The sequence below is a fragment of the Leptopilina heterotoma genome, unplaced genomic scaffold, assembly GCF_015476425.1.
Source record: "Leptopilina heterotoma isolate Lh14 unplaced genomic scaffold, ASM1547642v1 Lhet_120, whole genome shotgun sequence".
Lineage (NCBI taxonomy): Eukaryota > Metazoa > Arthropoda > Insecta > Hymenoptera > Figitidae > Leptopilina > Leptopilina heterotoma.
The window spans coordinates 664,598-677,506 of record NW_025110838.1 but is presented as its reverse complement, the minus strand read 5'-3'; the positions used below and the strand labels follow the sequence as shown (position 1 = coordinate 677,506).

Genomic DNA, 12,909 nt, shown 5'->3' with positions numbered 1-12,909 from the left:
TCGCTCTCTGGAGTTTGAGATTGTAATTATTACAGGCACTGCATATGCAATATGTACCATCCGGATTTCTCGGTGATAAATACATGTACATAACATAAATATAGGCTTTGCTTTTGCCGCATATGGATCTTTTATAGAAAATTCTGTGTGCTGGCAGGAAAAATATTAAGCGGGAGCAAAATTTTTCTTTTTTTTTCACAAAGCAAAAATATAACAAAACCGTTATATCGATCGATTGTCGTCGTTCCAATGGGATTCACTCTGTTTGCTCTTCGCTAGGCTTGTCAATTTTTTTTCCTGTTTTTTTTTTTTAACTAATCGGGATTGTTGCCAAAAAAAAAGACCAAAATCTACGGCGCCAAGGTTGAAAAAGTACAAAAAAAAAAAAGAAAATTTATTACTATCCCCCTCATTTCTCAACTCAATTCAACGATTACGTTTTTTTTTTTTTTTGGTTAGTAAACAAAAATAAAAGTTAATAAAGCTTTTGGAGAGTAAACAAAACACAGAACACGTCGCGAAAAACATTTATTGTACACAGAAGAAAGTTTTTCTTATTGGTTAATGAGAGATGTGAATTTTCCTTTGAATGCGAATTTTAATTTCCTTATTTAGGAATTAATTTAAATTCTAATTATGAAAAATTTGCGCATATGTTGAATGATAATTAAAAAATTCTGTACTTGTTAGTAATGAATTTGTAAAAGTTTTATAAATTTTTATTGACTTGCAATAATAAACCCTACGTACATTGTCTTTGACTTTGAGTTTAAAACAAACGGTTTATCAATTAATCTCTATTGTTTCCAAGCAACAATATTTATTTATTCTCAAATATAATTTGAAAAAATTAGAAAAAAATTCGTACAATTAGAACAAAAAGAGACAAAAAAGAAAATTTAGAAAAAAACTGTTTTTTGCTTCTTCCAAATTTTGCTATTCTCGCAAAAGTATCTAACTAATTTAACTAATTAAATTAAAATAATTATAATAATAAATAGCTTAATGAATTTAACTAATTAGCTAACCTAATGTTAAAATGAAACGGTTATTAGCATATCTATTGTTTGAATTTGAAAATAATAATTGATAATTAAATTATTCTAAAAATTATTTATTTAGAAAGAATAATAAACAATCTATTCATTAAAATATAATTATAATTATAATTATCTAACTAATTTGACTAAGTATCTAACCTATTGTTGTAAAATGAGACGATTATTAGCATAATTATTCTTTGATAATAATAATAATTAATATTTAAATTACTTTTAAGATTATTTAATTACAATTAATAATAAAGAATCTTTTCATCATAAAAGAATATAACTATCTAATTAATTTAAATAAATGACTAACTTAATTAGAAAAAAAATTAAACGGTCATTGGTATAATTATTGTTTGATAATAATAAAAAAAAATAGTAACAATAATAATAAAAAAAATAATAATCTGGTGAAAGAGTTTTGTCTTTACTAACAAAAAAATAAATAATAACAATAATTATTAATTTATTATTATTAATTATTATTGATAAAAATTTTAATAAATTAATTAAAAATTTTAATCACTTACTTTTCAGGTGAAAATTTATTGAGTGGAATAAAGAATAAGTGATAAATACGTTCAAGTAGATTGTTATTATTGCAAATCCCTTTAAGTATTTTTTTTTGTAAAGTAAATTATTATTATTAATTATCAAATTATTAAAGAGCTTAACTTTTTTCTGTGATGAACATACAAAAACGATAACTAAATAAAAAACAAATAATAATTAACGTGCGATATAAAAATGCATTTCTGCAAAAGCCGGTGCATAGCAATATTTCACGTTCTCAAAAGAACAATAAATAAATAAATAAAATAAAGTCAATAATTCGAAGCTCATTTCATTAGAATTGCTTTAAAAAAAATAACAATAAAATAAAATAGAAAAAAACGAAAAAGTTATTGTCAATTAATAACGATTTTTAATCTCAGCGAATAATAATCGATTTATCGCGATTCTTTACTGTCAGGCCTTGTCATGTGCAATTATTGTAGTAGTTTATATATAAGTATATTTATATATATATATATATATATATATATTAAAGCAGCCTGTTTAAAACTGCTTGCAGCTTTTGCCAAAAAAGCTTCACGTTTTAAGCTTGAACTTAATGCTTATATATAGATGACAATTATTATTATAACAATTAATACACGACGTTTAAGGGAATTTTTGGATTAAAATAAAAATTAGGACATTTGAGTAGTTTTTCTAATTTTTTTCTGATTCATAGTGGAAAAAAATTTTTTTTTAATTTACAAAAAAACAACATTTGTGTAAAATATCAGAGTAAAAATTTGGAATTTTGATTATGAAAACTACTCAATTTGAAATAAATTGAAAATCAGAGGTGAAAAAATCCTTCTCTTTGTGAAGTTGATAAAAAATTTATTTTAATCGATTTTATTCTATTTTGAAAAATTTATTAATTAGTAAATTGAAATAATTATTATTTAATTACTATTTAATTTATTACCTATTATTATTTAATTTTTTATTCAATTTACCGTAGAAATTATAATTCAATTTATTCTTTACATTCCTATTTTGATTGTTATTTAGTATTTACTTTATTATTTCCTTGACTATAGTTTTAAAAGTTTTAGTTTTAATTTTAATTTTTATTTTAATTTTAACAATTCAGTTTTTAAAAAACTTTTCTCTTGAATTTATTTTATTATTTTTACTCTTTTAAAATTACATTTAAAATTTTTAAATTCTATTCTATGAATCAAAATTTGACAATAAATATTATTTGGTTTTAATATAAATTAGTTTGCTCTGATAAAAATTTACTTTTATTAACTCAAGTAAATTATATTTAGTTTAAATGTAATTATTGTTCTTTAAATGTGATAAATTAAATAAAAAATATAATCAATATATAAACAATGTAAAATAACTACAGAATATAGTTACGAAAGTTTTTAATTTATGATAAAAGTAATTAGTTATTTTGAAATTAATTAAAAAATTTAATTTAATTAAACTAAATTAATTAAAAGATATTAAACTTAATTTGATTAAATTAAAATATTAATTTAGATTAAATTAAATTAAATTATTACAAAATTATTTTAAAAATGTAATTAAATTAAATTATTACAAAAATTAATTAAAAAATTTAAATAAGTGATGTTATTACAAAATTAATAAATTACTACAAAAATTAATATTAATAAATTAATATTAATGTTTTTAACATTAAATTATTTGAAAAAACGAAATAAACGACTTTTGTCAATAAATATTTTGAAAAGGAAAATTTCACCTGATTTTTCAAATTTATTTTCAATTTTATTTTTAAGGAATTGAGAGAAACGGAAAAAAACATTTTTTTTTTTGAGAAAGGACAAAAAGGACAATGGAAATACAACGCGTACCGTCAAGGTATCTGTGGCAGGTGGAGTTTCCTTTCACCATACCCGTCTGCATCATCATCATCCCCACATCTGCAAAAATCCATTGATGAGCCGGACACGGGATTTCATAAAAGATTAATTAATTTTTTGCATTAATATTTTTTAAAAAGGCAAAGGGGGTAAAAAAAGGTGTCAGCGTTGCTGGCAAAGGAGTTAGATGCAACAGCACACCGTCATATCAGATGACATGAAAATATATATTTATAAATATTTGAATCCATTAAAATGCTTATATATGAGGAGGGGTAGCTGAAAATACCTGTAATACCTAATTGGAAATTTTTTTTTTCTTTGAAAAGTAAACAAAACTTATTGTTTTTTCTGTTAATAGTACCTTACAATGATCGTCAATCCCATATATTTCAGAAATTATTTAACTCCGCTTTTTTCATAAATAGTGAAAAGAAAGAAAAGAAATTTGTGATTAAAAATATAAAGTGAAAATTAATAAATTAGAAATGTGTTACTTAAATTAGATTAAGAGAATAAAATTTATAATCTGACAAAGATTATGTATGAAAATAATTTTTAATTTCAGTGATTTATATTGTTTGTGTTTTATTTTTTTCTTGTGATTTCTGCATTCGCCAAAAATAATTTTTTTTATTTATTTATGTACATTGGTATTGTTAAAATTAAGACTTTCTTTAAATGATTAAAGAAAAAAAGTGTTGTAAAGTAAAAGAAATTAGTGAAACAAATTTAATATTTTTGTAATATCTCCATTTTTTTAAAAACTTTTTCTCAAAGCTTATTTGTAAAAATCCACAAACATCAATTATTATTTTTATCAGATAAAAAATCAGATAAAAAGATATTAAGAATGAAACTGAATTCAAATTCAAAGAAATTGAATTTCATTACATATTTTCTGATTTTTTTTCTATCAGTAGAAGATGGCAGTTTAAAACTGTCAAAACAAATTTTTATAGTTTTAGAAAAAGTGGTATAAGAAAGTTCTTAGTCAGACAGAGCTTATAATTCCGAATAAAGTAGTAAAAAACGAATTTAGTCAGACAAAAGGTTTAAATGAATAGAAAAATTCTTCAAAATCTCGTTAAAGTAGTATAGAAATATTTTAGTCGGACAAAATTGTGTTACTGTAAAAAACTAATAAAAACATTGCTTTTTAGATATTTTACTAAAGTTTGACTAAAATTTTCCTAAAAAACCTAAATATTTAATTTCACTAGTTGGGGTCAGTTAATTTCAGACAAAGGTAAGAATATTCGTAAAATTAGGGGAATCAGTAGTAAAAACAAATTTGGTCAGACCAAATAGAAGAAAAAATTTTCGTAACTTCTAAGTAGCAAAAATCGAATTTTCAGACAGGTTACAAAATACTTTTAGTATATTGTCAGTAGTAAAAGTCAGTTTTTGTCAGACAAAAGTGACATGATTAAATTCCTGGCTCTAGGAGTAAAACCAAATTTTGTTCAGACTGGAAATAAAATCTCATTGTGATTCCCAAGTAGTAAACTCCTAATTCAGTCAGACAGTTTCTTATAAAATATTATCGTTTTATTGTCACTAGTGAAAGTATTTTGTGTTAGAAAAAAGTCAAAAGATTTCTGAGATTATGACGTCAGTGGGAAAGAAAAATTATGATCAGCAAGACTGGGAAAAAAATCCCATTGTAATTCCAAAGTAGTACAGACCGAATTCAGTCAGACAGTTTGCTATAAAAAATTACCCTTTTTATTGTCAGTAGTCAAGGTCATTTTTTATCAGACAAAAGTGACATGATTCGTAAAATCTTAGCTTCAGTAGTAAAAATAAATTTTGGTCAGACAGAACGAAAAAAGAATTCTAGTTAATCCTAAGTAGTAAAAATCGACTGCAGTCAGACAGTTGGTTATAAAGTCCTGTGACTTTATTGTCTCCAGTAAAAGTCAATTTGTGTCAGACAAATGTAATAAAATTCTTATATTCCTATTCCTTGAGTAATAAAAATCAATTTTAGTCAGACATGACGGAGAAAAAAAGCATCATTATCTAATAAGTAGTAAAATTCCTAATTAGTCAGACAGTTTTGTCATAAAATCCTGTAGTTTTATTGTCACAGTAGTAAAAGTCAGTTTGTGTCAGACAAAAGTAATAAAATTCTTATATTCTTAGTTCTTCAGTGGTAGAGATAAATTTTAGTCAGACAGAACCGAAAAATTTATTAGATATAATAAGGAGAAAATTGCGTAATTAGTCAGACAGTTTGTTACAAAATTATGAACTTTTATTTAAATAGCATCAAAAATGCAGTTCGGGTTAAAGAAAAGTAATAATAAAATTCCTGGTATCAGTAGTAAAGACCACTTTAGTCAGACAAAATTTTTTATATTGAATCAGTAGTAAAAGTCGCTCATAGTCAGACAGATTTTTACAAATAAAAAAATTTTGTTTGTGGAATTTTACACACTATTTTTTCTTCCAAACTCAAAAATTTATTTTAATTCTACAATTTTGAAAAATTTCATTAATAATAACATAATTGATATTAAAATTTATCATTAATAACATAAAAGGAAGAGAAAAATGTAAGATAAAAATTAATAATGTAATTTCGTAAAAGGAAAATTATTAAAGCGTATATAAAAAGGGAAAATATTATTTTTTAAAGCGAGTTTGTTATTTATATATGTGTGAATTTCGCGAAAGCTATTTTATTAAACAATTTGGACTGCCCAGGGTTTAAAAATGTATATAAACAATTTGTGATATGTATGTGGCGATATTGTGTGATTTGTAGCGTCTGTTTTTTTGTATAACAAATATATATACTCTATATACAATAACGAAGGAAAAAGTTGATCTGGAATACAAAAAAGGCCCTTTTTTTGGTTTTATTAAATCTGTGGGGCAGTGCGAAACAATTGTTCGTTATTTCGTAAGAATGCTCGTACATGTTTAAAAACTAAAAAAAAAAAAAAAAACAGAATTGATAAAAAAAAATAGTCCCTTCTCCCTCGATCAGAATTTTCCAAAAGAACTTCCTCCCGTTTTTCTTAAGATCCACCCTAATAATAAACTTTCTCATCAACACTCAATCTCATAATTTTTGTGTAATTGAAAAATCACACACTACTGCCCTTTTTTATCCGGATGACACACTTTTCTTCATTTTTTTTCTACTTTTAAAAATAAACCCTATGTATATATTTTAAAAATAAATCCCCTCAGTTAAAAAGTTTTTTTTTCAAATAAAATGTTTTCTTTTTTGTTTAATAAAATGTTTTTATTTTTTTCCAATTCAACCAATTTCAGTTTGTTTATTGCAAGAAGAAATGTCCATTTCATCAATTTTATAAGTTACTTTTAGAGAAAATAGTAAAAATTCCTTTCACGTTAAAATTGACTATTTCTTGAATAAAACATTTACTGGGATATAAAAATGAGTTATAGAACGTATGTGCAGCTTTTCAACCCTTGTTACTTACTCTTTTACTTGGTAACAAAAAAAACAACCCTCTTATCTCAAGAGACTATTTTTGAATTTTCTTATCCCATTTATATATATACTTGACCCGAAGAGGATAATAAAATTTTTACTTAAAACAGGTGCATATTCGAGATACATTAAAATTGAGTATCTTGTGAGTAAAAATAAATTTTTGCTTTACACTATATTTCTTTTTTTACTCCATTTTTTTATTTTCGAAAATTATTCCCCTTTGTCTGCTCATTGAAAAAATATAAGAATTTAAAAATTTATAAATTTAAAACTTTAAAAAGTAAGAAAAAAAGAAATCGTCAAATTAAAAGTTATTAAAAAGTTAATAATTATTAAAATATTTTTAATATTAGGTATTTAAATAAAATAATAAATATATAAATATTATTTTTAGGAAATACTACTTTCATTCAATAAATATTATTTTTAGAAAATATTATTTTTAGTAAATATTTTGCGAACAAAATATTATTTAAAGTAAACATTATTCTACATGAATATTACTTTCAGTGAATATTATTTCCAGTAAATATTACTTGTGGTTAATATTATTTTCAGTAAAAATTATGTTTCGAAAATATTACGTCCAGTAAATATTATTTTTAGGAAATAGCACTTATAGTAAATAAAATTAATTAAAACTAAAATAAAATTAATTAAAATTAAACTTAAATTAATATTCGTTTTATTCCATCAAAATATTATTTTTAACTAAATATTACATAAAATAAATAGTTATTATTTTAACTAAGTAAAATTTTAAAAAAATATTTTTCTATTAAACAAAAATATATATGTAAATTAAAAAAATCGAGAAATCATTTTTGAAAAAAAAGTCAAGAGAAGAGAATTAAAATTTTTAAATTACTTCGTTAGATAGAGAATTCTGTGTAGATTTAATGGAAAAATTTTCTATTTACTTTCATAACGTTCGGTTTTTCGATATATCAAAGCTCTTTTAAAAGGGAAGAAACACGGCTTTATTTTTTACCAAGCTCATTTTTAGATCATGTTTCATAATTTATTCAAGAAGTCAAAATAAAGTCGAAAGCAAAGAAGAAAAAGAGTTTTGCATTGCAAAGGGTGATTTTTCTAAGGGTATAGTTGAAGAGGGTTGGAGACCATATCATTATTTTACATCCCCCTTATTTTCTGTTTATTTAGGCCAAGTAGAAAGGATGCTTTTTTCACAAATATTCTCCCCAAACCATTTACAATATTTTTCTAAAAGAAATGAATTTTCAATATTTCTAAATATTTATTTACTTTTTTCTCCAAATCATTACAATTAGGAGGATGGCAAATAAAATTCGATTTTTAAAATTGTTTTTACAATTCGAAATTTAAAAAATCCGACTGTCTTTTTTTTGCAAAAAAAGAATTTAAAAATTCATTTCCGTATTTTAAACTCGTTTCTAGTTCGTATCTTTTTAATTTTGCACTGAATTGGCAATTATGAAAAAATTATAATAGAAAAACACTTTTTTTTTGTTTCTCCGATAAAAATTGTCCAAAGAAAAATTCCAGGACCTAAAAAAAATGGTTTAAAAAAATTTGAGGGATTCAAAAAAGAAAGTAGAAATAAATCCTAGTTAAAAATTTAACTTAATTTTACTTAAAACTGTATTCAAAAAATACCCAAGTGGGAAAAATTTATAGAAGGGTTTTTTTTTTTGTTCTTTCTTTGTCATCCGGATTTTTATCTTTTTTTCCCTCTTTGAAATATATTGAGAATAGTTTTGCGCGGATATTTCGAGACAGTTTTTGTTTTTTTCTTCTTCGTCTTTTTTTTTATCAATGACAGCTGGTTACACTGTGCGATGTCAGATCGCTTGTTTCTTTTTGAGACTCCTTTGGTGCCAATAAAGACCCAACTTGAGAGCTATATCATGCATGCAAGGCGGACGAGAGGTGACACACTAGAGTGCAGGCTAATTTCCTTATAAAAATCGGTCAGGTGGACATGCGCCAGCTGACTTGACACTATCAGAGGAAAATCGGCGGGGTTATTATACATGTCACATGCTTCATCATAATGTTTCATTTTTCACCACACAATTTACACGATTGCGTATAACAAAAAAAAAAAAAAGAAAAATAAAAAAAAATAGATAATATTCTCCTCTCAATTTTTGCAAAAAGAAACCATTTGTAAATCTATTTATAATAATGTATACTTCGGTTTCCTTATTTGAGTAAATCATTCAAATTTATTGAATTTAATATTTATTTATTGTAATTTATTTTATAATATTTGTAATCTTTATTTATTTATTTAATTATTTACAACAGTATTAATTAATCTATTTCTTAATAATAAGATTAATTTACAATTAAATTGTATTTTCTCCAAATGAATTATTTAAATATGTAAACGGATTTATGAAAAATAAAAATTGCTTAAAATAAAAAAATAAACTTTTACAGAAAAAATATTTTTGTCCCAAATTTCTCTTTGTGAAAGAAAAAAAATTATGCGCTTATTGCTTAGAATAGAAAAGTAAACATTTATAGAAAATAATTTAGAAAAAAAAACAAACACCTTGATATTTTTAATCATTAAATCTATCGAGTTATAAAATTATTTGTTTATAAAAGCGAAAAAGTTAAAGTTTTGCTTGAAATAATAAATAATAGCGGTTTTTAAAAAACTTAAATTCAATGACAAATTGAAATTTTATTTAAAAAAATTAAATAACAAAGGAAATATTTATTAAAGCGATAAATAAAATTGATATTTAAAAAAAGTACATATTTAAAAATCCATTGAAAACTATTCTTTCCAAAAGAATTAAATAATATGAATAAAATATTACTTGAATTAATAAACAGAATCGGCTTTGCAAAATTTTATATTCAATAAGCAAATAAAAATTTATTTTAATTAAAAAAAATTAAATAAAAAGATAAATATTAATAAGAGTGATAAATAAAAATTGTATTTGCAAAGCTAGTATTTAATAATAAATTAAAAATTATTTCTCCTACAAAAAAATTAAATTGTCAATAAAATATTGCTTAAGTAATAAACAAATATAACAATAAAAAATATCAATAAATAATATTTTAAAAAAAAATATTAAAAAAACTAACATAATTAAATGCCTTCGACAAATTTTATTAAAATTTTCAAAAATAATAAAATTCTTTAGAGAAATTTTATTCAAATTTGTATTGAAAATAATTAAATTTCCGCAAAGAACTTTATTATTTTTGAAGATAATTAAATTCTTGTGAAGAATCTTATTAAAGTTTTTGAATATATATTTGAATTCTTTTGCACAATCTCTTTGAATTTTTTGAAAATAATGCATTTTTTAAGATAATTTTAATTTAATTTAAGATTTTGAAAGTAATTGAATTTTATGATCAATTTCTTTCAAATTCTTAAAATAATTGTGTTTATTAATAATTGTAATTAAACATTTTATTATTGATTTTTATAAAAATTTTTAAAAAATAATTCAGTTTTTTTCAGAATTTTATTACAATTTTTTGGAAATCATCGTATTCTTCCCAGAATTTTATTACAATTTTTAAAAATAATTAAATTCTTTCGAGAAATTTTATAAAGATTGTATTGAAAATAATTGAATTCCCGCAAAGAATTGTATTATTTTTGAAAATATTGGAATTCTTTTGCAGAATTTCTTTAAATTTTTTGAAAATACCTAATGCATTATTTAAAATAATTTTAATTGAACATTTTTAAAGTAATTAAATTTTACAAGCATCATCGTAATTAACAATCTTCTTTCTAGTTTTATTAAAATTATTAATGAAAAATTGAATTCTTTTGAACAATTTTATTGGTTTTCGTAAATAATTAAATTCTTTTGTTGAATTTCTTTAGGTATTTTAACTTAGAAAATTATTTTAACTTAAACAGATTTATTTAGGTATTTTAAAAATCATGTAGTTTCTTAAAAAATATTTTTAATTGAAAACTTTTAATGTAATTTATTTACGAAAATAATTCTATTTTTATAAAGCATTCTATCATAGTTTTCAAACTTAATTTTTTAGTCTTTCGAATAATTTTTTAAAATTTATAAAAATAATTGAATCCATTCGAAAAGTTTTATAAAAATTGTATCGAAAAATATTAAATTTCTTCGAAGAATTTAAATATTCTTGAAAATTTTCGAATTCTTATGAAGAATTTTATTAAAATGTTTGAAAATAATTAAATTATTCGAAAGTATTTTATTAAAATGTTTGAAAATAATTAAATTGTTTGGAAGTATTTTATTAAAATTTTACATAATAATAGTTAACAATAATTCACCATGTAGTTAATTAGGGAATTTTTTATATTTTTGAATCTGAAATTAGTCAAATATTTGAAAATAAAAAATTTTGTCATTTTTCATTTCGATTACAGAATTTAATGGAAATAAAACTGAATACAAAGTAAATAGAAAAAAGTTAATATCGAATACTTAATATCAATATTTATAACAATAATTATACAAAACCGTTCATTATCCCAAATAAAATACCCTCTTAATTCCACCTTCATTAATATAAATCCACATTAAAAATATTTTCGTCCATTATCGAATATCAATAAATAAAAAGTCCGAAACGTAAAAGTATGGTTGGTAACAGAGGAAAAGTTGTATTTATAGAAATAAACGCAATCAATATTGTGAAGAATGAAACATTACCCGAGCAGCATTCCATTTATATAGTGTAAGTATTGTCGGGAATGTATATATATATATAGATACAGATATAGAGAGAGAGAGAGAGAAAGAAGGGAAAATGCAGCTTTTGTTCATCGCCATCTTTATTATCACTATCACCATGATCATTAACGTCATCACCTTGGCGAATGCAGGGAACGATTATAGAGTGTTTTTTATATATAAAAAAAGAAGGGAATATAGAGAAAAATAGAGAGTGAGGAGAAAAAATTAGAAAATAGATAAGGAAAGAAAGTAATAGAGAGAGAGAAAAGTTAGAAAGTGAAATAGCCAATCAAAAAAAAAAGTACTGTAGAGTGGGCATATACAGTAGAAGATTCAAAAAAGAGACAAAGGGAGACAGAGCAAATAGGTGGTGAGTATTAATAGCGAACAAAGGACAAGAGCCAGATCGCAGAGTGAAAATTAAGAAAGAAAAAAAAATGAAAAAATAGTACAAAAAAAAATTATATATATATATAGTGTATATAGAGAGAAAGATATTAATATGTATATATATAAAGTAGACGGTAGTAAAGTTCCAGAGTAAGCGAGCGAGTGAGACGTTACCTAAGTCCCGGCCCCAGGAACGCTGCTGTTGCCCCACTAGATCATATATCACAATAGTTTTGTCACAACCATGTCACTTTTCTCACTGTCACAGTAATTACTGATACGGCTCTCAATGCTACAGGAAATTTTATAGAGGGGTGGGGGGTGAGGGGCCTTCAAGGAAGAGGACTTCCTATTCTAAATTCTTATATATTTTTTTTCAATATTTTTTAAATATATATTTTACAAGTCACGTGAATCATTCTCATTCGTTTACTTTAGAATTTTATTTTTCTAAATTTAAAAATAAAATCTAAAAACATTTTATGCAAAAACCCCAAAATTTTATTTAAGGTTTCTTTATTTATTCGTACTTTATTATTAATTAATAATTAATAACGAGTTCTATTATTAATTTATATTTAGTAACTAATTTTATTATTAATTAGTAAGTATTGATTAATTTTATTATTAATTAGTAAGTAATAACTAATTGCATTATTAATTAGTAAGTAATAACTAATTTTATTATTAATTAAAAATTAATAACTAATTATTAATTATTAATTCAAACAAGAATTTCAAAAAGGACACAACTCTTACAAATTTAAGAGGCTGTCCAAGCCAATGCGATTTTTCCATTGAAGCTCAATGTAAAAATCAAAAATCAATTAAAAAAATAATTAAATAAATAATAATAAATAATTGTTGAATTATTTTTTCTTGTGTATTTTTTTTACTTCACATTG

The 12,909-nt window shown here is 22.6% G+C and overlaps 1 protein-coding gene across 31 annotated transcripts in view; it reads right to left on the bottom strand.

The window, feature by feature from the left end:
* Positions 1-12,909, bottom strand: part of LOC122510024 (calcium-activated potassium channel slowpoke) — a 172,448-nt gene that overhangs the window by 30,472 nt on the left and 129,067 nt on the right. For 7 of the 31 annotated variants that reach the window (XM_043624633.1, XM_043624414.1, XM_043624442.1 and 4 more), the window contains exons 14-15: positions 12,179-12,214; positions 3,437-3,505 (exon numbers count right to left, since the gene is read on the bottom strand). The exons of 17 other annotated variants lie outside the window; for them this stretch is intronic. In XM_043624633.1, coding sequence (XP_043480568.1) covers positions 3,437-3,505; positions 12,179-12,214 — 105 coding nt within the window. The remainder of the gene's footprint in view (positions 1-3,436; positions 3,506-12,178; positions 12,215-12,909) is intronic. 7 more of the 31 variants (XM_043624497.1, XM_043624584.1, XM_043624592.1 and 4 more) reach the window with 2 other exon arrangements.